Here is a 27,215-nt window from a genome sequence, read left to right as displayed (position 1 = left end):
TCATGAACCACCTTCTAAAACCATATCTCAGAAAAATTGTACTGGTCCTTTTCGATGACATTCTCATCTACAGTATAAAATGGTACAAACACCTTCAACATGTTGACCAAATATTGCAATTTCTCCAAGATCACAAACTATTTGTCAAATTATTAAAGTGTTCCTTTGCCATGGAAGGAGTAGAGTATTTGGGACACATTGTGGGTCGTGACAGAGTGAGGATTGATCCGAAAAATATTCAGGAAATGTAAGATTGGCCCCAACCAAAAATCTTGAAGAGTTTGTGGGAATTCTTGGGTCTCACGGGCTACTATCGCAAATTTTTCCGAACTTATGGCTACATTTCCTGACCCCTCACTAATCTTCTCAAGAAAAAATTAATTTCTCTAGATTAATGCAACTCATTAGGAATTCTTGGCTCTAAAATAGGTCATGTTCTCTACTCCAATATTGGCCTTACCAAATTTCACCAAATCTTTTGTGATTGAATTTGATGCTTCAGGTATAGACATTGGCACAGTATTAATGTAGGAAGGTGGACCATTGGCTTTCACTTGTCAACAACTTAGTGGAAAAAATCTAGGTCAATCTACATATGAGAAATAAATGATGGAAATCTTATATGCAGTAGACACTTGGTGACCATACTTATTGGGGATATGTTTCCAAATCTACACTAACCATCATAGCCTAAAATATTTTCTAGAGCAGGGTCTATCGTCGCCAAAGGAAAATAAATGGCTTGCAAAAATCTTGGGATATGATTATGAGATAATTTACTAGAAGGGGCATGACAATGCAGTAGTTGATGCCTTATCGCGCCAATTTGAGGATGAGGGCACCCTTTTATCACTCTCTCTTCCCATAGCATAGTAGATTGAAGACGCCCACCATGAATGGTTCTCCCACCCCTCTTTGTCCCAGGTCATTAATAGCTTAAGAGCAGATCCTAATTCCTTAGAAGACTACTTTTTGCAGGATTAGGTTATTCACTACAAGGATTGGGTAGTGTTATCCCTGAACTCCACCCTCAAAACCTGCATCTTGGAAGAGTTGCACTCCTCTCTGACTGTAGGACATTCAGGCTTTCAGAAGACTTTTGCATGAGCATGCCACTCTTTCTTTTGGAAAGGAATGAAGAATGATGTTATTGCTTTTGTAGCTAAATGTGATCTATGTTAGTGCAACGCAACATGAACGGAGGTGTAGCGGATATCGGCCGAAACCCTAAGCAATGTCTCTGACTAAGTAGGATCATGGAGCTTCAATGGTTGGAGGTCTCGATCGAGGTTGGAGAAGCTGGATAGAGATGGGTACCGAGGTCCTGCTTGCGCTGGATTACCTGGCTCATTATCGGGGCCGTCAAAATGATAATTTTATGGGCATGATTTATCCGCATCAGAAAGTCCACCAGTACGAGAAGAAGTCCCCTCAACATCTGCAGTCTAAAAATAAATCTGGTCACGGCCATAGCTCTTCTCTGAAGATTAAGGTCAAGGGTGAAAACCTTGAGAAGAAACGGTCCTCTAAGCCGAAGCCCCAGGAAGAATCTCAGCATGAGGTTCTTAAGCAGGGTGTCGTCAATAGAACTCTTGAAGGCTGTAACTGCAAATTCGGCCATGGTGATGAATATGCTTCAAAGAAGGAGCCCCTAGTGGACAAAGGCAAAAATCCGGCGAAAAATCTTGTATTAACGGGGCAAGTTACGATTCTAAAGCGAATACAGGCATTAAAGCCTAATAATAATGATTCAAGTCAGTTGGAAATTGCGAAGGAGAAGACGACCTATTTTGTTGTAAGTCCGAAGGAAATCCCAGGGCCAGATCCGACACATGTTACCAAGAATCGAACCCTGACATCGAGGTCCGTTTTGTCAAAGGGATCTAAAGCAGCTGCTCTCCCAAGTGTGCCAAAGCTGCCAGGATTCGAACCTGAAACCACCGAGAGAGGAATTGCAGCAGCCCCCTTTTCTGTGGAGAAGATATGCAGTGGAAAGCAGCAGTCTGATCACTCTGCCTCGTTCCAGATCCAGATCGTGCTCCTTTCTCGCAAAACTCTGCTACAATGGGTAAGCTCTTTGGATCTAGTGCAGGACCTCAAGCAAATCTTGGAATTTAGACTAGGGATTCCCTTTGCTTCTCAACGACTCCTCCACGAAGGTAAACAACTTGAGGATATTTATCCCCTTTCTTTTTACAGCATTAAGAGAAATTCCTCCATTATTTTTACCCTTCGTTTGAGAGGGGGAGCTGTTGGACAGTCATCTTCAGCTGCGGCTTTTTCATACAAAGATGTTGTCCATGCTCAGAGGCCCAAGAAAACAGCTCCACCAGCTCAGGCTCCCAAACCTTTTTTGGTGGACAAACTGGAGGAAACCCCCTCCATTGAAATAATGCATCCTTCGCTGGATGAGCAAATCCAAAAGTATGCAGAGCATGCCATTATTTGCAGGTTCAATGGGCTATGGCCACGCACAGCAGATCTCTACCAATGGATTCACTCTAACTGGACCAACAACTGCAAGGTTCTTCTCTGCTCAAAGGGTTTCTTCATTGTAGTATTTGCTTTCAGTGAAGACTACCAAAAAGCATTAACTGAAGGCCCATGGTTTTGGGGCTCAGCAGGTTTATTCCTCACCCCTTGGTTCCCAGATTTCAATCCCTCTTCAACAATCATCACCAAGCTCCCCATCTGGGTCAGACTTCCTAATCTCCCAGCGCATCTATGGCACTTTGCTTTATTCCAAGGAATCGGCAATACTCTAGGTCGCTTTCTAGCCACAGACACCTCCAGAGGGGAAAAAGGCATATACACCTTCGCCAGAATTTGTGCATAAATAGACATGAGCAAAGGTCTACCTGATCAGATTAATCTCAAAATTGGAGACTTCCATTGGACTCAGTCCCTAGATTACGAGAACACAGCGTTTCGATGCCGAAACTGCCATCACACAGGGCACCTTCAGAGCTCTTGTCCATCGATGCCTGCCCAAAAGAAGAAAGCGAATCATAAGCCGAAATCCAAAAGCTGGAAACCTCATGATCCTCCTCCCATGGATGATTTTGATTCCAACTCAAAGGAAGAGGAAGGGGATGCGGAAGGCATGGAAGCAAAGCTAGCACAAGATCTGCCCTCGACTGGTCCTGAGGAATCTACTGTCCCACCAATCTCACAAAAAAGAACTCATGAGTCCACTCCCTCGGATTCAGAAAAGGAGACCTCTCCGTCAGCCCAGCTCAGTTTGCAAATCATGCCAGCTCAACAGAGTCATCTTGATTGGATCAAAGTTGGTAAAAAAAAAGGAAAAAAATGTCGAATAGTTGATTCTACCCACGTTGGGTAGAATCCTTTGTTCTACTCTTGTTACTCTGTTCTTCTTGTTACTTCGTGCTTAGCACTGCTCTCTTCTTGTTTTCTCTTAAGGGCTGAGGTGGATAGTCAATCCTTTCTGGCTGCCCGTTTCCTTGCTTCTCATGGTTGTAACTTCATTTTGTACCATACTTCCTCTTAATAGAATTAGTTTTTACGAAAAAAATATCTATGTTAGTACAACAAAGTGGAAATGATCAAGCTACCAGAAAGCTTACAACCATTTCCACTCCTTGCTTCTATCTAGATGGATGTTTCCATGGATTTCATTGCAAGTCTCCCAAATTCATGCAAAAAATCACTCATCGTGGTGGTTGTTGACATGCTTTCCAAATATGCTCATTTTTTCACTCTACCACACTCATGTACTCTAGCATTGGTGGCTCAAATTTTCATGGAGAAAATCTTCAAAATACATAGCATGCCAACTTCCATTGTGTCTGATCGAGAACCCAATTTCACCAGCAAATTTTGGCATAAAATTTTCAAGCTCCACGGCACATAAATCCAACTAAGTACAACTTATCATCCCTAAAAAATGGTCAAGTAGAATCATTTGACAAATGTTTGGAGATCTATCGGTGGTGCTTCACCTCAAACAAGAAACATCAATGGGTACAGTGGCTACCTTTAGCTGAATGGTGATATAATACTAACTATCATGAAGCCACTAAGATAATGCCATATGAAGCGGTGTATAGCCAACTCCCACCTTCACCAGCTTCTTATATCCCTAGATGATCCAAAGTACAGTCAGATGATCAACTCCTACAGAACTATGTCGCTATGATCGCTCATCTCAAAGATAATCTACATCAAGATCAAAAGATAATGAAGCAACAGGTTGACCAACATCGTTATGAATGGTCATTTCAAATAGGTGACCAAGTGTTCCTATGACTCCAACCATATAAGAAGACCTCTCTTAATGAAAATGGTTTCCATAAACTAGCACCAAAATTCTATGGGCCTTATCAAGTACGCTAGCGTATAGGAGCAGTCACTTACAAATTGGTTGTGCCAACTACTTCAAAAATCCACCCAGTCTTTCATGTATTGTACCTCAAGAAAGTTGTGGGGAGTAATTGCAGGGTTCAAAAAATTCTACCATAATTGGATAAGGAAGGCTCACTTTTTCTCTGACCAGAGTAGGTCCTCGATACTTGCAAAAGACATCTTTGAGGCCGCACAATCAAGGAAGTCCCCATCAAGTGGAAAGACACATCTCCAAAATATGCAACATGGGAACCAACCACTATTATTCAACAGTTTCTTTAGCTTCATCCTTTAGTAAAAGGATACTTTTGATGGGGGAGGGCATGTTAGGGTCCAACCCTAACCCCTTTATTTATGTAATAAGCCCAATGTGCCTAGTCAGGGTAATAGTTAGTTAGTTGAGTCAATAAAGCTCATAAACAATTATCTGCATTAATAATAATTATAAGTGGTTGACCTGCATTATATAAAAGGGACCACAATTAGTTATAAATGGGCCATAGTTAATAAATAAAGTGGTTAACCCGTGTTATGCAAGGGACCACTAGTAGTTATAGTTTTGGATGTCATTAAGCTATAAATAGTTTTAGATGGTAAAGGAAGAATCATCAAGTCTTATTGTAATTGAGCTCTGCTCTGTTAGAGGTAGCACCCTATAAGAGGCAAGTGAACATTGTATTCTATTTTTTAATAATAAAATATATTTTTAGCTTGTCTCATTTCATGTGAAATTTCTGTGTTTCGGGCCATATTGTTCATATTTCTACTATTTTGGTTTTCTCGCGGGTCAAGTGCATAGCAACCTACTAGTGGTTAAGTTTAAATACATCAACTCTTAACTAGAGTTACAATATAGACTCTTCTAGAGTCTTTTACATTAAAAAATGGGGCTATCCCTTTTCCATGAATATGGGGATGATGCAACATTCTCTCGAACTATAGGTGTGAAAAAAAGAAGGTCAACGTATGAGTGGCATAACTTTTGCATACAGACTCTGATTGACACAATTCTTACGCCATCGGAAAGATAACTATGTGTAGAACAACATGAAAAGGTTCACACCAAAGTAGCAAATTTTAACCCCCATAAAACATCATTTGATGCCTCAAAATTCTCCCGAAAGGTTTCAGACCCTGTTTCACCAAACTGGGTCTCGTTGGTAAAAATGGTCTTGTGAACTAGTTCCTCCATGTTTTCCACTCTAAATGCATCTAGATGGATGAAAAACAATATAATGATCCAATTCTGATCACACCTCCCCATTTTGGAAGGCTTTTTGTCCCCAAAAGGTTTTACTGAATGAGGTGAGGAAATGTTTCCCCACCTTCTCTCTGGTGTACCATTTAGATTTTCCTGGAAGTTGTCCCTTTAACCTAATCTACCAAAGGTAATGTTGCCCATGTCTTGTAGTTCTGGACATATTCTACAACACTATATCTTTTTTCAACTCTTCTTAAGCATCTGGTGTCAAATCATCCACAGAAAGTAGGACTTGTTCCTCTTCCTGATCTAACATGGAAGCCTCATAGAGTTTCAAATTCTCTACATTCACAAGTAAGTGAATGTGCATATATGGTGGTAAACTAAGTCAATAGACATCATCACCCATCATTTCCAATATCTCAAAGGGACCATATCTCAAAGCCTTGATTTTCTTACGAAGCCCCTGCAACCTCTCTTTGTTCAACTGTAGCCATACCCTATCTCCCACTTTGAAAAATTTATTTTTTTTTGTGTTGATAATTCCTAGACTTATACTTCTCTTGTGACTTATATTGTGTGTCTTTTAGTTGTAGATGGATCTGCCTAATCTTCTCTATAAAATTTTCAGCCCTCAAAGCATCTCTTGTAAGATGTTACCTCACTCCTCCTTGTTTACCATATGTAATATTCAAAGGTGAAGGTTGAAAATATCCGAAATAAGTCTCAAATGGGGACTTTATTATAGAAGTGTGGACTGCTTTGTTGTAATAATGTTGTATATATACCATATTTTCAGCTTGGGTCTTCGAATGGTTCTGGTTGTATCCCCTAACAAGCTACACCAAAGTCATGTTGACTACTTTTATCTGCCCATCTGTCTGTGGATGGAATGTTGTAGATCTCTTCAACTTTGTGTCCATCTTCTCCCACAATGTAGTCCATAATTCAATAAGAAATCTTGTATCCATTTCTAAAATGATTCTCCTTGGTATCCCAAAGTTCACCTAGACTTGTCCAAAGAACAATTTTGTTGCTTCTTTCCTATTGATGGTCTTTTTATAGTGCATGAGAACGCACATCTTGTTGAACCTATCAACTACCATGAATAGGTAGTCATGTCCCTTATTGGTTGTTGGTAAACCTCCCACAAAGTCCATGGAAATGATTTCCCAATGACAAGTAGGTATAGGTAAGGGAGGATATAGATGTTGTTTCTTGTTGCTATGTTTTTTGGTACAATAAAGCATGCATCCTCTTATGAACTAACTACATTCTCTTGCATATTGTGCCAATACCCATACCTCTGCAACTTGGTCATGGTCTTCCTGGCACCAAAGTTCCCTGCAACCTTGGAGGTGTGGACCTCCCTAATCAGCTGCAGTCACTCATCTTTAGGAACACATAGTTTATCCAACTTGTAATCCATCCTGGAGATGGTATTCAATGGTGTTATCACCATTATGCATATGAATCTGACTCTATAGCTACTAATACACCTCCTTGAAGTCATGATCCTATGAATATGCCTCTCTATATGCATCATGGGTGAATGGTTCCATGTGCATAAGAGTCCCCAAAGCTATGATATTTGATGTGGGTGGCCTTGAAAGCATAACATCCAAATTTTTTGTGTTTCCCTTCTTATATTTGAACACCAAATGAACTTGTTGTAAAAACCCCATTCACTTGTAACACCTGGTTTGTTGTAGCTTACTCCAGGCCTACAAGTACTGTAATGGCTAGTGATTTGTGTGGATTATTATCTCCTTTCCCATCAGATAGTGCTTCCACTTCTTCACATATTGCATCATGGCATATAGCTCCTTCTCATAGGTAGGGTAGTTAAGAACTACCCCATGAAATACTTTAGAATTGTAGCATACGGGCCTTCCTCCCTATATCAAGACAGCTCCCATAACATACCCACTCAAATTCGTTTCCATTTAAAAGGGTTGTTGCAATTTGGTAATGTCAGAACTAGTGCTTGGTTGATCTTCTTCTTTAGCTCCTCGAAAGCCTTATGTTAACCTTTCCCCCCACTTGAATCTCTTTCCACTTGTTGTTGTGGCATGGAGCAATGTTGCTACTACTGAAAATGAGGCTATGAATTTCCTTAGGTACTGTGCTACCCCAATGAAACTCTTGACCTCAGAAAAATTAGTAGGCACCATTCATTTCATAATGGCCTCCATATTGGAAGGATCTATCTTCAGTTCTCCTCCACCGATCACATACCCCAAATAAACCAAATACTGCTACGTAAACTCACACTTTTGATATTTTCTAGCAGTTGGTGCTTCTTCAATGTTTCCATCCCCTGCGTCAAATGTGAAATATGCTCCTCCCAGGTAGCACTATATACTAGTATATCATCCAAACAGACAATAACAAATGAATATATAAAAGGACGTAGTACATCTTTCATTAATCTCATAAATGTAGTGGGTGCATCACATAGGCCAAATGGCATGACTAACCACTCATACAAAGCTTTCCTAGTTTTGAAGGCAATGTTCTAGGTATCTTCTTCTTTGACTCGAACCCGGTTATATCAAGACTTGAAGTCTAGCTTGGTGAAGTACTTTTCTTATTGAAATTGATCCAACGGATCATCTATCCTAGATAGGGGGTATATATTCTTGAGCGTGATTTTATTCAACGCCACGTAATCTATACACATACACCAAGTCCCATCCTTCTTTGGAACAATTATGATGAGTGACCCACATGGTGATGTACTCAGTCGAATGACACCCTGATCTAATAGCTTCTATAATTTTTTCTTCACCTCGCTTTCTTCTATAACAAATGGCTTATACAACCCCAATATTTTTCAATGGGGAGTCCGACAATAACTAAATCTTGTGTTCCACTTCTCTCTTACATGGTAACCCTTTGGTATCTCAGAACGCATCCATGTATGCCTATAAAAAGTCCTCCAATTGTTTTTTACGTTTCTTAGTACACCCCTCCAAGGATTCCTTTCATCTTATTGACTCCTCTTTAGACTAACTTTCTCTTAAAAACAATAAAACATACTTCTTGCTGGAACTGATCAATTTCTTGGCTTGGTTGGCACTTACTAGTGAAATTTTTTACTTTCCTTTGTGCACGTTGATGTTGAACGATTTTCCATCCTTGACGAGCCAGTATTGATTCACTTTCCTCATGAATATTGCATCTCGCATGTACATGTATAGACCCCCAAACATGACTCCATATACATCAAGGGGAACAACATCTAGATCTACTTCATCAATAAAATCAACATTGATAGCAAATCTAATTTTACATTGTTTTGTTACCTTTAGCTTTGCATCCTTGTTTACACATCCTAGTGGATATGGATTTGGATAATTACGAACTTCCAACCCCAACTTCTTGAGTAGCTTTTTTGCAATGAGATTTGCCTCTGATCCTGAGTCAAATAGATTTTCCATATTTATCTTCTTGACCTGTATCTTTATATGGAAGAGTTTGGTCATTTCTTTCTCTTCCTGTTAGTAAAGGCTACTCGGATTCACATCCTTCTACAATGACATATAGATGATATTCTCATCCATATCTGAGTTTCTTTCAACTTGGTTTCTCAAATCTGCGACCATGATATTCTTCTTCTTGTTATCTTTATTCTGATTCTTCAAGTTTAGCTCTAGATGCAACTTCCAACACTTCTCCTCTTTATGGCCATCAATTTTGCAGTGGTTGTAGTGGTTGTTATGATCTTTGAACTGGTGTGTTTTGGTTGTTGCCTTTTTATATTTTCTCGCTTTTTCCTTCTTCTTCCCCTCCTTAGAAGCTTGTTGTTGCTCCTTCTGCTTCGATCCATTTGATTGCTGCTCTTTTCGAGCCTATGTTCTCTGTGTATTGTGCTTGTACCCAAGCCTCGTTTACCAATTTGGGCTTGAACAACATCACTTTCTCATTCATATGGAGGTGTAGACCCCCCAAATACTTGAGAAGTACATATGGTTTCTTTGGAGAGATACCCAACATTATAGTAATCTTTCTGAATTATGTGGTGTACTCATGCACGCTTTGGCCTAGATTTTGCCTGAAGTAATTCCATCAGATTCATTGGTCCTCCACGTACCTAATGGGACAAATTTGCGACTTAATGAGGTTTTCAAAATATTCCCACTTATTCATTGGAGGTTCTCCCTCCAACCTCAGGGTTTTTGTGTGGCTTTCCCACCAAGTCATTGTGGTGCCCTCCAATTTCAGTTACGCGAATGAGATCTTTTGTCCTTCCTCAATCTGATGGATGTTGAAATAAAATTCCAATTGCTGCAACCAAAGGTTCAGCTTTAGAGTGTCGATCTCACCATGATATGGCTTGATATCAACTTTTTCTTCCATTTTATATAGGGACTTATTCACAGCACTTGAACCGGGTTGATTTTTTTCGGATTCTTTCTTCGACTAGTTCTCTATTTATCCCTGATCTTCTAATCCTCGTATGCAAGTGACTTCGTCACTTAGAAACTGAGAAGAAAAATTAAAAACTTAGCATAACATTCATTGATCATGAAGTGACTATGGAATGTCAGATCTTTAGATCCTTAGTAGGATCCAAAATTCACATGTAGGAAAAATGTTGGAGGGTGGTTATCGTAGCATCAATAGATATGAACTTGAATAAGTTGTGTGGTAAAGATGAAAGTCTTGATTTAGAAAATATTTTTGAGTATCGACAACAGATTGGGGCACTAATGTTCTTAGTGAACACTAGACCAGACATTTTTTTTGTGATCAATACTTTGAGCCAATATATGATTAAACCATCTCAATCACACTTGATTATTGCAAAGCATGTGTTTAGATACCTGCATGGGACCATCAATATTTGATTGAAATATATTGTTGGAGATGTAAGACTACTTGGGTACTTTGATGCTGAATAGGCGGGTAACTCTACTAATATAAAAAACACATTTGGGTGTTGCTTCAGCTTAGGATCTTCCATGATATCTTATATGAGAAAGAAGCAAAATTATGTAGCCCTCAGCACAACTAAAGTTGAGTACATTGTTGCTAGCATGGCTAGTTGTGAGGCAGTATGGTTGAGGAAGCTCTTTGGAGAGTTTTTTTAGCATGCTCTAGACACAACAGTAATTTACCATGACAATAAGAGTTGGATTCAACTTGTAGAAAATAATTTGTTCCATGACAAGTCCAATCATATTGAGATCAAATATCACTATATCCGGGATACGGTGCAAAGAGTAGTAAGACTCCATCATATAGCGATTGATGACCAATTGTTGACATTCTTACCAACCCTTTCTCGAAATGGAAGTTCTTGGTTTTCAGAGAGCAGCTTGGACTGGCGTATGTTACCCTTCCTAAAGAGAGTGGTATTGGATGATGAGACTTAGTTGTGTGATATTCTTGTCAAGTGGATTATCCCCCCAAGCAGAGATGAGACTTGGTTGTGCAAGATATTTGTGATATGTTGGCAAGTGGAAATCCCCCCAAGTGAATATAAGGTGGTAATTAGATCTCCCCTATGATGATTTTTATTCATTAGAGTTAGACGTCATTGTTCCAAATGATACAAAGTAGAGATGAACAGATATGAGTAGAGAAAGTGGAGGTATTTTATTGCAGAAAGAAATTCCTCCTTAACTGAGATTGAATGTTGAAAATTTGGAAGCTCGGGGGTGAATTTCTAAAAATAAAAAGTCTCAAGTATGACTTTCCAAAAATATTAAACCACCTTGCATCAATTTGTAATCAAGTATTATTTATGGAAAATCCCTCCTAATCATCAATCAATCCTAATAGTTCAATTACGACTTAATCATCACTATTATTATTATTATTATTATTATTATTAATTAATTATTATTAAAAATAAATTCAATTCACTCATTCATGACTCAACAATGTTCTCTTACACTCTCATTAGTGGTATGGCATATTCCTCTTACACTCTCATTTAAGCATGTCTTGAAATATTCCTCTTACGCACTCTTTAATGCATATGTTATACTCTCCTTCTTAATGGCATAAGTTACAAAGGCATGTGTGCCTTATTAATGGCTTGAGTCACATTTCCTAAATGGGCATATGTTACTCTCCCTCTTGGCATGTGAGTTAGTCCTCCTTTATGGCATGGATTCGTTGCTCCTCCTATATATATATACCTCATTCTTTCTCCCCTCACTACATGTGCATTATGGAAGAATAATTCAAACTTGAGAGACAGTTGGAGAGAGAAAAAGCATATTGTGAGAGGGAGACTTGGAGAGTAAGAGAAAAACTTGGTGATTCAAGGTTGATTTAGTGCTTCAATGTTTCAGTGGTTATTCATTTGAAGGGAAGGTTGATTCAGTGTGTGCATATGTTGTTGCTACCAGTGATATTCATGCTACAAATTGTTCAGATTTGGGTGAACTTACTCATTCTCTTGATCTCTCATTGTACTTTGTATCTTTGCTGAACATTTGATTTCAAATAGAAGAAGAATATTTTTGGGTTTTCCCCTTGTGAGTTTTTCCCTGGTAATTGGACCTAAATTCTCTATGTATTATTTTGTTCTTGTTTTTCTTATATTATGCATTTGATTAATGTTCTATCTACAATTACTTATCTAATATTACAACATAAATAAGTTTTGCAATAAGTGATTGTTACATCATAGAGCATCATAATTTCAACATGGCATCAAAGCTTTGGTGATGACAAGCTCAAGAAGACAGGGGTTGTTCCATCCCATTTTCTATTGAAATATCTCTTGTTTTCCACTAATTTTTCATCCTATTTTATACTAAAATATCTCTTGTCGTCCACTCTATTTAGAGCCCATTTTTTGCTGAAATATCAAGTGTTGTCCACTCTATTTGTATCCTATTTTATACTGAAATATCAAGTGTTGTCCACTCTATTTGTAGCCCATTTTCTGTTTAAATATCACTAGTTGTTCCTTCTACTTGCTACTCATTTTCTGCTGAAATTTTACTACTGAAATTTACTGCTAAAATTTTACTCTTGAATTTTACTGCTAAAATTTTACTGCCAAAATTTTGTTGTTCAAATTTTACTACTATCGTTCTTCCAATATTTCAAGGAACCCAAGATATGATAGTAATTTTGCATATAGTAATTAAGGTGTTGCATATGTTTCATAGTTGTGGTTTTGGTACTTGTTGATACATGCAAAAGTAAAGAGTAGTTTTTCTTTTGTTTTTGCATGTGCAAGAAAGGGTTGTCTTAAAAAGAAGTATAATGCATAGAAGTTTATGAAAGAATAACTAATAGAAATTTAATGTTGAAGATAGGGGGATTTTGACTCTCTCACGTTATATGAGAAAGGGCATAATCTTTTGGGTTTTGGTAATTTTGATATTAGATTTTACTAACAATAGTGGTTCTAGGTAAGAATCATGACTTTTGGAAAATATGGAATGATATTTTTCTAAACTAACCCCTTTTGAAGTGATCAAAGATGGATTATAACTAATATCATTGTAGGCAATGAAGTCAATATGTATAATTATTATTACATGCCTTCACTTTGGGATCAAGATTTGAAGATATTTATAAAATCAATGGAATACATATCCATGCATTGATTCATGATAAGTAATCATCAATATAAATTGTGGCACCGAAAGTTCATTCATCTTCACTATAAAGCATTACCTCATGTGAGAAAGATGGTTTTCGAAATACATGAGATTAGAGTGGATCGTTATGGATTTTTCCAAGTGTTGTTCAATAATATGCATTTATTCTGCCAATGACATCAATTGATGGACAGTGCTAACTTATAGAGGTTGGCTCAAGAGGGAGATAACAACTTCCTTCAATCCCCATTAAAAAAAAAAGTTATTTTCTAGTCTTATGTTGTTTCTTTGTATCACTTCTCTTATTTAGATTTATCTTTATATATCATTGGTTATTCTTCCTACATGAGTATTTTAATGATTATTTCACTAACTTATTGATGAGGATGCGATCAAGAAAATCAGCTCTTGAAGATCATCAGGGTGCAGAATAGTGCGGGAAGAGTAAACTCCAAGAGGAAGTTGGTGCAAGGGTAGTGAAGGAGCCACTCTTACATCTATAAAAGAAAGAAAGATATGCCTTATCACTAGAAATACTTTCATTATGTTTATTTACTTTGATACCATTGCTCTTTCTCTTGTTCTGGGATCAATAGGTACATTTAATGAATGTGAGAAACCAAGTCTTTTGTATTGATATTGAGGAAGATGTCGACCCATCCCATGACTTGAGTGGAGATGAAGTGGACAAGATCTCAAGACTTCTAAGAGGAATATAGAATCAAGAAATATACCACCATACCATATAACTCAAAACAAAATGTGCACTTAAGGATATTTGAGTGCCCTGTCTACTTTGATGTGCCAAAGGAAAAGAGTGGAAGCTTGAGGTAAGAAAGGTGTGACTATTGGTTATTGTGAAAATTCTAAAGCTTACAAAATATATGTACCTGGACAAAGAAATATATATTTTAGAAGGGATGTAACATTTTATGAATATTTATCTCTTGAAAAGGCAAGAAACACTCCTCTTCCTCCTGCTAATGTTGATAGTCAAGATGAATCATTTGAGATACAAGAAAATACTGAGCCTGGAATTAACCTTGTTGATGAACCCATGGATCCTCTTCCATGTGATCCTCTTGCTAAAAAGGAGACCTTTATGGCTTTGTGACACCCTTCAATATTCTGATAAACATGTTGCTCCCAGAGGAACCTTTTGAGAAAGAAAGAAACCATGTTAGTTCCAAGGATATGTTGTAACCATGAGAAACATTATTCAAGCTGAACCATGTACTTTTGAAGAAGCTATGAAGACTCAAGTGTGTAAAGCTGCAATGGTTGAAGAATATGAGTCCATCATCCATAATTATGTATGGGAATTGGTTCCAAGACCCCAAGGTAAATCTATTTTGTCTTCTAAATGGTTGTATAAAATTAAATGGTGTTGATGGCAGTATTGAAAAATATAAAGCTAGATTTGTGGCCAGGTGGTTCTTTCAAAAAGAAGGAATAAAAAATGATGAAATATTTTCACTTGTTTCCCATTATACAACCATCTGATCTATTATGGCTCTAGCTATTATCCAAGGATGGTCCCTTCACTAGATGGATGTGAAGACTTCTTTTCTGCATGTGTTCCTCAAGGAAAAAGTATTTGTGGAGAAACCATAAGGATTTGAAGTACATAACTGGAAAAATCATGTGTATAGACTTAAGAAAGCCCTCTATGGTTTGAAGCAAGCTCCAAGAGCTTGATCTACCTACATTTATAGCTTCTTGATGAAGCTTTGTTTTACCAAAAGTAATGTTGACCCAAATATTTACTTCAAGACAATCCAAGTTATGCCTTTGATTTTCGTATTATATGTTGATGATTTATTTCTAACCGATTATGAACCTCTTATCCTCCATTGTAAGAGGGATTTAGCTTCTAAATTTGAAATGAAATATATTCATTTAATGCACTAATTTATGGGTCTTGAAGTATGGCAAAAACCTGGTGAGATTTTCCTTTCTCAAGGAAAATATGTTGTCAAGATGCTAGAAATATTTGGTATGATAGAATGTAAATCCATGAATACTATAATGGAGATGAACTTCAAGAAGTCGTATGGTGAAGCAGCAGGTCCTAATTTGGAAAATACTTTTGAGTATCAATAACTTATTGGGGCATTGATGTTCTTAGTGAACACTATACTGGACATATCTTTTGTCATCAATACTTTGAGCCAATATATGATTAGATCATCTCATGTGCAATAGATTGTTGCAAAGCATGTGATAAGATACATGCATGGGACCATCAATCTTGGATTGAAATATATTGTTGGAAATGTAAGAATACTTGGGTACTTTGACATTGATTGGGTTGATAACTCTACTTACAGAAAAAACACATCTAGGTGTTGCTTCAGCTTATATTTTTCCATAATAGCTTGGATGAGTAGGATGAAAAATTTTTTAGCCCTCAACATGGTTGAAGTTGAGTACATTGTTGCTAGCATGGCTACCTGTGGGGCAGTATGGTTGAGGGAGATTTTTGGAGAGTTGTTTGAGCATGTTTTGGACACAACATTAATTTACTATAACAATAAGAGTGGGATTCGACTTGCATAAAATCTCATGTTCCATGACAAGTCCAAGCATATTGAGATTAAATATCACTATTTTTTGGATATGGTGTAGAGAGGAGCAGTAAGACTTCATCATATAGCGATTGATTGTTGGAAATACTGAGAGGGGTGGTGAATCAGTATTTCTTTTCAATTATTATTTTTACCAATTAGATCACTTATATTTAGAACACAAATTGAACAATAAAAATAAATGATTTTATTAATTTATTCTTTACAATAAATCAAGTACAATATATGTAGGGCTCCAACTCTAGATGAAGAAACTGACCTTCAATCTCCTAGGCTCCAACCTGTAATATGCCAAGCACCAACCTGGACTTCCAAGGCTCCAATCTTGTCAATTTTGAGGCACCAACCTCAAGGGCTCCAACCCTATATACGGTTCAGGCTCCGACCTGGTTTCTTGAGGACTTTGATCCTCTAGGGCTCCAACCCTATATTCTAAGGCACAAACCTTGTCTTTTCAAGGCCCCAACCTCTTGGGCTCCAACCCTATATTCTAAGGCACAAACCTTCTCTTTGCAAGGCTCCAACCTCTTGGGCTCCAACCCTTGCTTTACTTCGTTAAAATATATTTGGTTATACTTCACACCTCCCAATGTCTTCTTCAACAAGCCCTGTTAATATTCAGTTATTGCTTCACTTAACCTCCACATCACATCATCAATGGAAACATTTATCTTTTAGAAGGTGTCACCACTAGTCTTCATGTCACCAAAAAAATATTCAAGGTCACCTCATGATGGCTAATGCATCATGGTCTCCAAGAATCTCTACGAATCTTCAATATGTTGTTTTACCAAGACTTCAAAGATCCTTCAATAATTCTTTGGTGATGTGTCAAGAAAAGCCCAAACTGTCTTCAGATGTCTACTCCAAAGTACTCTCCAAGGTATGCTCAAGGATATCTTCACAAAGTGTCTTCAACGGTGCTCCAAGAGAAAACTTTTGAAGATGGTCCAAAATCTCTTTAAAAACACTTCTAGGTCTGGTCCAATGTCTGCTTAAAAAGGGACTTCAAGACTGTTCCAGAAATATTCTAGGAACACTTCAATAATATTGCCTTTACACAACGATTCTTCTCCACCAAGTCCTCACATAGTCCCTTAGCGTTCTTCAAAATGACTATTCTAGGACACACTTAGCAGCCTCGTGACAGTGGTATTCACTCTCCAATATCACAGATAACTGAGCCACTGCAATGCTACAGGTCTGAGCTCATTAAAGTGACTGTCCTTAAGGTTGCAGCTTCTCCACAGGTGGGGATCTGATGTATAGGTGCTAAGTCTGAAATATCTATGGTTAGGTAAGGTAGCAAAGAATATCCAACAGGTTTGAATCCTAAACCCGAGCCTCTTATTTTCTCCACAGAACTGTCCTTCTGCAATCTGATTTCTTCAAATACTTCTTCACAACCAGGTCTGAAGCCAGCACTTCTTCAACAAGACCGAGATTCTAATCTTCAACAAGGGCTGCAATCCAAGCCTCAAAAAATTGTTTGTTCACTAGTCCGGGATCTGCAAATTGAGCCTTTTATCACAGGTTCGAGAAAGTGAAACTATAGATGCACAGGTGTAGGAGCTTCCAGGTGAATGTTTGTTGTCCAAGCTTCTAAAGGTGACAGTCCATCATAGGTCCATGCTTCATTAGCCTTCACACAAGGCTATGCCTTCACACAAGTGTATACTACTATAAGACTAAGTTTTTGAGCTTAAAATATATCCTTCCATAGTTCTGATCCTTGTAATGCTAGATCTGAGTTCCTTAAATAGCACATAGGAGACTGACTAAGCTATTATGCCTGCCCACAAGTTTAACACACAAAAAATCTGAGGTACTGTAATAGTGAGCTACAGATCCGAGCCAATTTACTGATCTAAGGTTTCCACAAGCCCTGTTCTTATGTCCTTAAGTCCGAGCTCTTAAAGATATTTTAATCACTGAAAAAAATGCCCCAATGGAATTCTTCTTGATCTCCTCGGCCTCTTTTCTATCTCTCGGCCTTATCTCTAAACTGCTTGATCGAAAATGATGCATAGAAATGAATTCTAAATCATGTATATATATTGATTTCGTTTCAAAACTAAAGGGACACATCTTTTTGGAGGGAGGCCGACATGAATGTGTAAGTGCAAGTCAGCATGCAATAAAATATATATTTCTCCATTTAAAAATTCATTTTCTCTTCAACTACTGGGACTTTCGAGGCAAGTAAAGGCTCATTATAAAGAGGAAAAAATCATTTTTAATATGGTCTAGGTCCCATTAAGAAAATATGCCTCTAAGGTGGAAAAATTTATTTTTCTTTGTGATTGTCCTTAACTTTTATGCATAAAAAATTTGGGACAGCCTGAGGAATGTTTGGGACAGTATGGCTTCTCCATTGTTTGGATTCTTCATCATCATAGGATCATGTAGGACATCCTTGTCATTATGATAACATCCAGAATGTGTGTATCATCCTATGTCATCATATAATGGTGCAATGATATGTCATAAGCAGCATCATTGGGAAAGTTCTAAGGTAGTCTTCTAACCATCAAATGAGATCTTCCACATCATCATCTAGTCTTCCAACCATGTTATCAAGACCTCATCAAGTCCCAACATCAAGTGTGGTCATTCATCAAGTGTAGTCCTCCATATGTGATCAAGGGTTAAGGTATAGATCATCAAATAAGGCACATTATTGGCATTTGGCACTTGACACTTCTTAAGACTTATTCATTATATGTGTCTTGACATATTTAAGACTTCTTCATTAGCGGCTTGACATATTAATTGATGGCATCCTTATCAAACAAGATTCATGACATCATCATCTGGAACTAGGCATCTCAAGAATATTTTCCATCTCGGTCAATGCCATATTGAAATCAATGACAACCTTGATTAACACTAATGATTAGGTCACTGACATTCTTACCAAGCCTTTATCGAAAGGGAAGTTCTTGGTTTTCAGAGAGCAGCTTGGACTAACATATGTGACCCTCCCTAGAGAGAGTGGTCATGGATGATGAGACTTGATTGTGTGATATCCTTTTCAAGTGGGTTATCCCCCCAAGCAGAGATGAGACTTGGTTGTGCAATATCCTTATCATATTTTGGCAAGTGGTAATCCCCGCAAGTGAATATAGGGTGGTAGTTGGAGCTCCCCTATGATTATTCTTCTTCATTAGAGTGACACATCATTGTTCCAGATGATACAAAGTAGACATGAACAAATATGAGAAGAGAAAGCGGAGATCTTTTGTTGCAGAAAGAAATTCCTCCCTAGTTGAGAAGGAATGTTGAATGTTTGTTAGCTAAAGGATGAATTTCTAAAAATAGAAAGTCTCAAGTATGAATTTCCAAAAATAGTAAATCACCTTGCATCAATTGGTAATCAAGTATTTTTTATTGAAAGTCCCTTCAAATCATCAATTAATCCTAATAGTTAAATTTCGACTTAATCATCAATATTATCATTAATATTATTATTATTAATCTTATGATATTATTATATTATTATTAAAATGAAATTCAAGTCACTCAATCATGGCTCTCAACAATGTTCTCTTACACTCTCATTATTGGCATGGCATATTCCTCTTATACTCTCATTAATGCACTTACACTCTCTTACACTCAATAAAAGTTTGTCATATAATATTCCTCTTACACTCTCTTACGTTCTCATTAAAGCATGTCATAAAACATTCCTCTTATGCGTGCTTTAATGCATATGCTACACTCTCCTTCTTAATGGCATGATTTACAAAGGCATGTGTACCTTATTAATGGAATAAGTTACATTTTCTAAATGGGCATATGTCACTCTCCCTATTGGCATGCGAGTTACTCCTCCTTTATGTCATGGATGTGTTTCTCCTCCTATATATATGTGTGTCTCATTCTTTCTCCCCTCACTACATGTGCATTATGAAAGAATAATTCGATCTTGAGAGAGATATGGAGGAGTTGAAGAATATTGTGAGAGAGATGCATGGAGAGTAAGAGCAAAACTTGGTGAGCCAATGTTGATTCAGTTGAAGGGAAGGTTGATTTAGTGTGTGCATTTGTTGCTGCTACCAGTGATCTTCATGTTACATATTGTTGTTATTTGGGAAAACTTACTCATTCTCTTGATCTCTCATTGTGCTTTGTATATTTGTAAACAATTGATTTCTAATAGAAGAAGAATCTGGTTGGGCTTTCACCTTGGGTTTGGACCTAAATTCTTTGTCTCATTGTGTTCTTGGTTTTCTTCTAGTGTGCATTTTATTTATGTTCTATTTACAATTGTTTATCTATTATTGCAACATAAAGAAGGTTTGTAATAAGAGATTGCTATAGTATAGAGCATCATAATTTCAACACCAAGTTCTTAAACACAATTCCAAACTCCTATTATACAATATAATTGTTGATTGGGATATCACTACATGAATAAAATTGGAAATTGTTAAAAAAAATGAATTGAGAGATAGCAAAGCCAACTTATTTCCTAGGTACAAAGGATGGTTTCTTATAGAGACCAATTATCCATAGAATCCCACAACCATAGAACAAATTCCAAATTTTTACACCCAAGACTCCAATTCTCGTAAATGTAAATGAGAAGAAAAACAACAAAAAAAGAGGTAACAAATTTTATAGAAACCAATTTATATATTAATTAAACAAAATAAATTATACAAAGAGGAAATAAGGTGAACCTCTAACCTGAAAAATGACTTTGAACCAATGTGCCCATCAACCTCTTGCCAAAATGTGGTAAAAATAGCCATTTTCCCACCTTTTTTAGGGTGAACTAAAACTAAACCTTCAATATCCTTCATCCCTACAAATTCAAATGTGTATGAAAGAGCCATGGGCCTTGTCAAATTTATTTCTCTACCTTGGTGAATGAGCTTGTGTATGAGGTATGCATGGCTTGATACATTCAAGGTACTTTTCATTTAATACGCAAGGCCAAATCAAGGTATAGCTTAGATGGTTGTCAGTCCATTAATTAAAATCTCCCACATTTTAGAGATTTGCTAGTGAGTGAACCGACAATATAATTGTGGTTCCTTAACACATGGAAAATGTTTTATTTTATTTTTTTATTTTTGATATTTCATGTTGCACTTAAATCAAAATGGAGCCAATTCTATAAGCATTTGGACATATTCTCTTGTTCATCGACTTAAAAATTATGCTTGAGTCCCCCAAAATAGTTAAATGCCGAGTATGTTTTTCCATTGCTAACCAAAACCCTGTAGCAACAAGTAAGATTCTTCCTAATTGTTGGTTGATATTTTCAATCCCCATGCATATGAAAATTTTATGTTTCCTCTAATATTAGCAAGGAATCCCCCTTCTACTTATTGATTTTTTGAGTGAAAATTCTACAAGCACTTATTTCTAAAACTTGATAATTACTTCCAATGACGTAGATGTTTATTTAGCACTTTGAGTGTATCTTTAAGCAATTACACATTCAAAACTTCAACCATAAAATCAATGAAGCAGTAGAGATCATAATGCACAAGAGAGACATAACGTTTATCCTTGGAAAACCCACCATTAAGGGAATTTTGAGGTCTAAAATGGGCCTCCTAAGGAAATTATAAAATAATAATGGAAATAATAAAATAAGATTAGATTACATCATCAAATTCTAGAGGGAAAAAAGAAAAGCCTATTTTTTTCAACTCGTATTTTCAACTTATCTCCCTATGGGTTTATTCAACTTTCAAGCAGGAACACTTGTTGGATGTAGAATTTGATTCCTCATCTAAGGGGTACCCATGTTGCATACTTTCAATGGACCATGCTACATGTTGGGCATGGAATCCCCCCACAGCATGTTTTGGGGCTCAAAGCCAAAGTTTTGGTCAAAGGTTTTGTAAGACTCCGTGAATTGCAGGTGTGGAGCGTGAAGTATAGGTCAAGTCATAGGGATGTCTGCCCTAAAGTATTGTAATGTAATGTAAAGTCATGTCAGCCTACCCATGGTCCGCAGACCATGGGATTGTATAAATAAGAGCGAGGCTCTAAGTTGTAAAGATAGCGAAGGAGAGAAGTAGAGAAGAATACGAATGGTTCGAGCATAGGGTAGGAGTCTAAGTGTATTGGGTTGTAGTAGTAGGAAGAGGCTCTGCAGCTGAGTGCATAGAGGCCTAATAGATTTTGCAACTAAGTGCGCAGACCCCTGCAGCTGAGTGCACAGGGCAGTGTTGAGTCTGTAATCTTGAACAAAGAATAATAAAGAGAAGTTGGTTCCTACTTCTATGTATCTAGTTTTGCATTGCCTTCTTTACATTTATATTGTTTTATTTATCACATGCACTGATATGATTGTTGAATATGTTGTAATAATAATTAGTCTTACACACAGAAGCTAAGTAATCAAGTAATAACGGATTGAATAAGCAAGGAACTTGGGTATTATACGGGTTGCGCCCCGAGTATGGCTGCATGGAAGCAGCATCGCCGGTTGCGAAGGAATAGCAAGTGCACGTAGTGACATGCGCGCAGGGTCAAACTGCGGACCTTGAGAAGCTCATCAAACATCCCCAGGATGCGGAAACCTGGTTCTAGCACCCTCCCATACTACTTCAGGTGAGACCTCAGTCCGCACACTGTGGACTGTTGCCGAAAGGGCCAGTAGTATCGGGATTTGCTTGGCTAAATCACCTCTGAACCTGGGTCAGGCCCATACAAGCAAGCAAATGGTTACATTGACAGGACCAATATCTGCATAAGGGATGTCTAATGTCGTGCCACTGGAATCCAACAAAGAAAGAAATTGAAGAGTGGTTGGACAAGAAGACTTACGGGTTCGCGGCATAGGAAAATAGAAATTTGCGAGTATCTAACGAACAGAGTTGGAGCACTACGTGTATATGGAAATCCACAAAATTTTCTTTGCATCCTTTCCTTTTGAGTTGTATGAGTGAATCGTGAAGTTAGCAAACAGCCAGGGAAGGTGTAGGCTCGACAAACCAATAGTGTGGACTCCGGAATTAGTGCACAGACTATAAGTGTCAAGAGATAAGATAGTGTGAGCTATGGACCATTGGCTCGACCGAAAAATAGGAGGATTTATCATTGAGTTTGCTGTAGACATGGTCGTCAGCTACAATGAGGCAGAGCGACATTTCCTCAAGGGACCGCGAGGTAGGTATATTAAATCTTTGAACACTTGGATTAAGATGCTATTGTGTGAAAACAGGGTTATGCGAATAAATTAATGTCTAGGACTACGTGAAGTGGAATGATCTACAGAAGTAGAAGTAGTGAAGATTTGGAAACCAATCCCTTAATTTCACCTTCGCGGGAAAGCAAGGAAGAGCTCGCGAAAGTTTCTCCAAGAAGCGTGGCCAGTCTGATAAGGCAACGTATTCCACATTTACCACCTCCACCCACATCGCCACCCGTCTCACCCTCCTCACCTCCATCTCCACCCACCCCACCTCTGCCACCACCACAGTTCAATATGGCAAGTGCGATCAAACTACCGGTATTCAGAGGAGTGGGAAATGAAGATCCGGACCAATTCTGGTTCATGGTAAGAGTTGTATGGGAAGCACAAGGCATCGTGGATCATAATATTAAAAAGGCTACACTAGTGAGAGTGCTGCAGGATCGCGCATTAATGTGGTATATCAATCATTCTAATGACCACCCAAACATAGGAATTGCAGAGATCTAGGCCGCGCTGAACAGGGAATTCAGCAGGCCAAAATCAGAAACACAATCAATCATCGGGTTTAAGGAGATCGTGATGCTCCCAGGTGAGACCCCCTAGGACCTAGACCAAAAGCTGAAGAGTACGATTCAGGAATCCAATATGACATTGACAGATGGACAACATCGCGCATGGTTTGTAGCATCACTTACGCCACACTTAAGGATGACATTGTCACAGCAAAAACTTTCCACCCAGGCCGAAGCGTTGGAGATGGCAATGAGATTACATGAGACCACTATACAAGATATTGGGTTGGGATTCCAACAAATCCACACACAACTGCAGAATCTGTGTCTGGAAATGCAAAGTTTGAAACAAGATAGGATACCTCGTCCGAAGGCGCACGGGGAAGTATGGTGCATAAAATGCAAAGGCCAAGGGCATGACAAGGACCATTGTCCAGTGTTCACGAACTACTAGGCAGGAGGAGGGCCAATGTCGTTAAGACCGAAGGCACAGGCAGGGTTGAGCACAGCATCTGCACTATGGTGCATGATCTGTCAGATAGGAGGAAAACACACGACAGATAATTGACATCTGTTGCAGAAGTATACACAGACGTCCCAACAATTGTTTTGTAATTTCTGTAGGTCGGTAGGTCATGATGAACGTACCTGCGAAAGCTACGAACTAATGATGGATCAGACTCCTACCTACAGGGTGCAGACTGAAATGTGAGCCCTCGACCCAAATGCAGGGATGGCGTGCGTTGGATTTCAAGGGTGCAGTGCAGGTCGAGGTGGAATGGGACCAGGAAGGGGTCGTGGACAACTAATTTGTTACAATTGCGGAGAGCCAAGGCACTATGCCCATGATTGTACAAACCCGACAAGGACATCATGTTGGTACTGTACTCAGTTTGATCATGAGGTAGAAGACTGCCCTTCGCTGATAGTGAGGATGTGCAAAAAAGGGGTACTCCAGCCCCCTCCGAATCAGAATTTACAGATGATGAGGTCTGAGCCACGCGAGGAAGGCCCAAATGTAAACATGATGCTCAGGAGCAGTAGGACCATGGGAGATGATAAAGGGAAGTAGCCAGAAGAAATTGCATGGGTTCGCAAAGCTCCTACAAAGGAACCTGAATTTGATTTAGAACGTGCAAAGGAGACATTCATGGAAGTTGAGAAGAGCTTCACGGAGGCCTCCACTTCAGGTAGTAAGGATCAACTAGAACCAGGGATGGATCCTTTAATACTCACTACCTTTTTGGAGACATGCATGAAACTGTTGTGTGACAGCAAGGTAGTCAAAGGACTACAAGAACTTATTACTAGGTGCGCGGGGTCAGGAGAACCACGTGTGGTTCGGAAACTTGGAAAGCATGCATTGGGCATAGGAAGGGAAATGAGGTTGACTACGAGGGAACCTTAGAATTCGTGAACTCAAAAAGGGCCGGGTATGATTGAGGAAGAAAAGCATTTTGATGGATGTTGAGATCAAGAGGCTTGAAAATGAGATTACACAAGCATGTCTCTTCGATAACCCAAGGATGACAAGGCAAGATACGAATGATCGTACCGCTGTATTAGAAGATTGTCGCCGAGAACATATGACTCTACTGCCATGGCTACAAATACACCTCACTAAACTCAGTAACGCGTTGCGCCAACTATCGCAAAGGCAATTGAGGAGTTTTCACGGACTATACTAGAAGGAAAGTTGAAGTCTCACATGGGTGGTGCGACCACCTGACTAGTTGTAGGGAGCACAGCCTCAGTGCTCCAGGTAGTTGAAAGAGAGCACGAGACTATAAAAGAGTCTATTTGGATGCTTCATAAATGAAGGAAGTGCGCGCAGAATTAGCATGTCACACGGTTCGCGCCCACGCACGAGGGGATGCGTTGCCACGCAGGTAGGCTAGGAAGTGACCATTAGTGTCACTATTCATGACAAGATGTTCGATTTAAGGCAAAAAGGAGCAGGCGGCAAGCATTTAAGACACGAATTAAGGGCAATATTTGGGGCAATCTACCACTAAGAAAGCATCGATGGCCCAGAATTGGGGGAAACTTTCTAATTTGAATTCAAAAGGCGCTATAAAACTCCAAGGGCTAACCACAAGACAACACTTCTTCATTTGAGATTTGAGCAGTTGATTAGAGCATGAAGTGTTGAGCGCCAAGCAATATTTGAGCCCTGAAGTTCGCAAACAACCACAAATAGCTCAAACAAGATGACGATTACCAGGAGAGGTTTGGGCCTGCAGAGGGAACCACCAACGAGGTCGCACAGAACCCCAAGGTACATGATGTTCCCAGAGACACTGGGATAGCATAGGAAATCTCGAAATCACCTTGGATGCCAAGGCCCAAGAAAGTTAAGCAGGTCGCAGGACTAGTTCACATGTCCCCAAGGAATCCGCGGTTTAGTAAACTCTCAATGGAAGAAAAGGGCAGGGCTGTCACCATTGAGATAGATGATGAGGAGGAGGACCTAGAGGCTCTCATCGATGAGATAGAGGAAGCAGAAGACATGGAAGAGGACATGTAGTCAGTGTGCTCTGCAGAAAAATTTCCCGAGTACATCCCTCCGCGGAAAGGGAAAACTAAGATACCCAAGGACCTGGATGCCACTAAGAGCGCACTCCAGACCCCACCTCCCCGATGGAATTGTATTCGAGGGCTCACACCTGGGTCGCATGCCCACAATGAAGTTTGAAGACTGGGACATCGCAGACAGCAAGAAGTTCCCTCACTTGCAGACAGAGAGCCTCATGAAGCAGAGCACGGAGGGGCCAGTCACAACACTAGAGCCATGGAAATGGTTGTGCGGTGTGGAGAAGGCCAAAATACTTCATCTGCTATGGATTCCACACTTTCACCGTGCACCTATCACTATTTTTGCTAGCAGGCAGCTGCTTGGCCTAGTGCACGATGGGTACTTATGGCTAGAGGAGCCTATTCCCATCACGGCAGATCTCATCCATAGGATTTCCCAGATCCCCTGTAAGGGAAAGGACCTGTAGCGATAGCAGGAAAAAGAGGAGATCTTGTGCTCGCGGAGGCCATGAAGAAAAAATACAAACTAGAGAAGAAAAATAGGGGTTACGCAATCAGCAGCATCAAAGATAAAGTGGTGCATGTAGCCACCCAACTCATGGCTAGGAAGGTAATGAGAAAATGTCACGGAGATGAGGTACTAGTGCTAGTAGCTGCACTAGCAAAACAATGCGCAGAGGGGGTCCAATTTAACTGGGCCGAGTTCCTCTGCGAGGAGTTCTTGACCAATTGCAAGGAAGCCCAAGAACAGGGCAAGGCCTTCCACTACGTGTGGTTGCTCTTGTCCATTTTAAAAGTAACAAGGGAACTGCCTAAGAACAGTCAGTTCCCTAGAATTGAGCAAGACCTACTAGAGGCTGCAAAGTACGCGTCGCTCTGGGCCACCAAGGACACAAAGTGGATTCATGAGATAAATATCTTATGGGTGCTCATGGAGGCGAGCATCCAGATGTGGATCAATAGACGGCCACGCCTGTCCCCCACAGTGCACAACAATCTGTGGAGCTTTGTAGATTTCAAGGTAGACATGCACAATGTTTACATCAAGGCGCATAAGGATCCAGCACAGCAATGGACCAAGCTCCCCTTCATCGCTATTGATGATGCAATCTTTTCAGTGCTAGAATCATGGCCCCTCGAGTGGCATGCCCGGATCTGGTGGAGCTGGATAGAACGATAGCACAAAAGAAAAAGGATGAAGCCAAGTTGCAAGTCATGAAGTTGGCCAAGAAAAGGTGCAATGAAAAAGCAGTCGCGGAGGTAAGGGTTGTCCGC

The 27,215-nt window shown here is 39.1% G+C and overlaps 1 protein-coding gene across 1 annotated transcript; it reads left to right on the top strand.

The window, feature by feature from the left end:
* Window positions 1–1,309: 1,309 nt before the first annotated feature.
* On the top strand, window positions 1,310–25,719 carry LOC149250916 (uncharacterized). The gene is made up of 2 exons (XM_089453788.1): window positions 1,310–2,068; window positions 25,606–25,719. The coding sequence occupies exons 1-2, from the start codon at window positions 1,310–1,312 to the stop codon at window positions 25,717–25,719; spliced, it is 873 nt and encodes a 290-aa protein (XP_089309914.1).
* The last annotated feature ends 1,496 nt before the right edge of the window (window positions 25,720–27,215 follow it).

The sequence above is a fragment of the Pinus tabuliformis genome, chromosome 7 (genome assembly GCF_031772625.1).
Source record: "Pinus tabuliformis cultivar Carrire ecotype Pingquan chromosome 7, CPIR1, whole genome shotgun sequence".
Classification (NCBI taxonomy): domain Eukaryota; kingdom Viridiplantae; phylum Streptophyta; class Pinopsida; order Pinales; family Pinaceae; genus Pinus; species Pinus tabuliformis.
The sequence above is the reverse complement of the archived record's forward strand: the minus strand, read 5'-3'. Positions and strand labels throughout refer to the sequence as shown.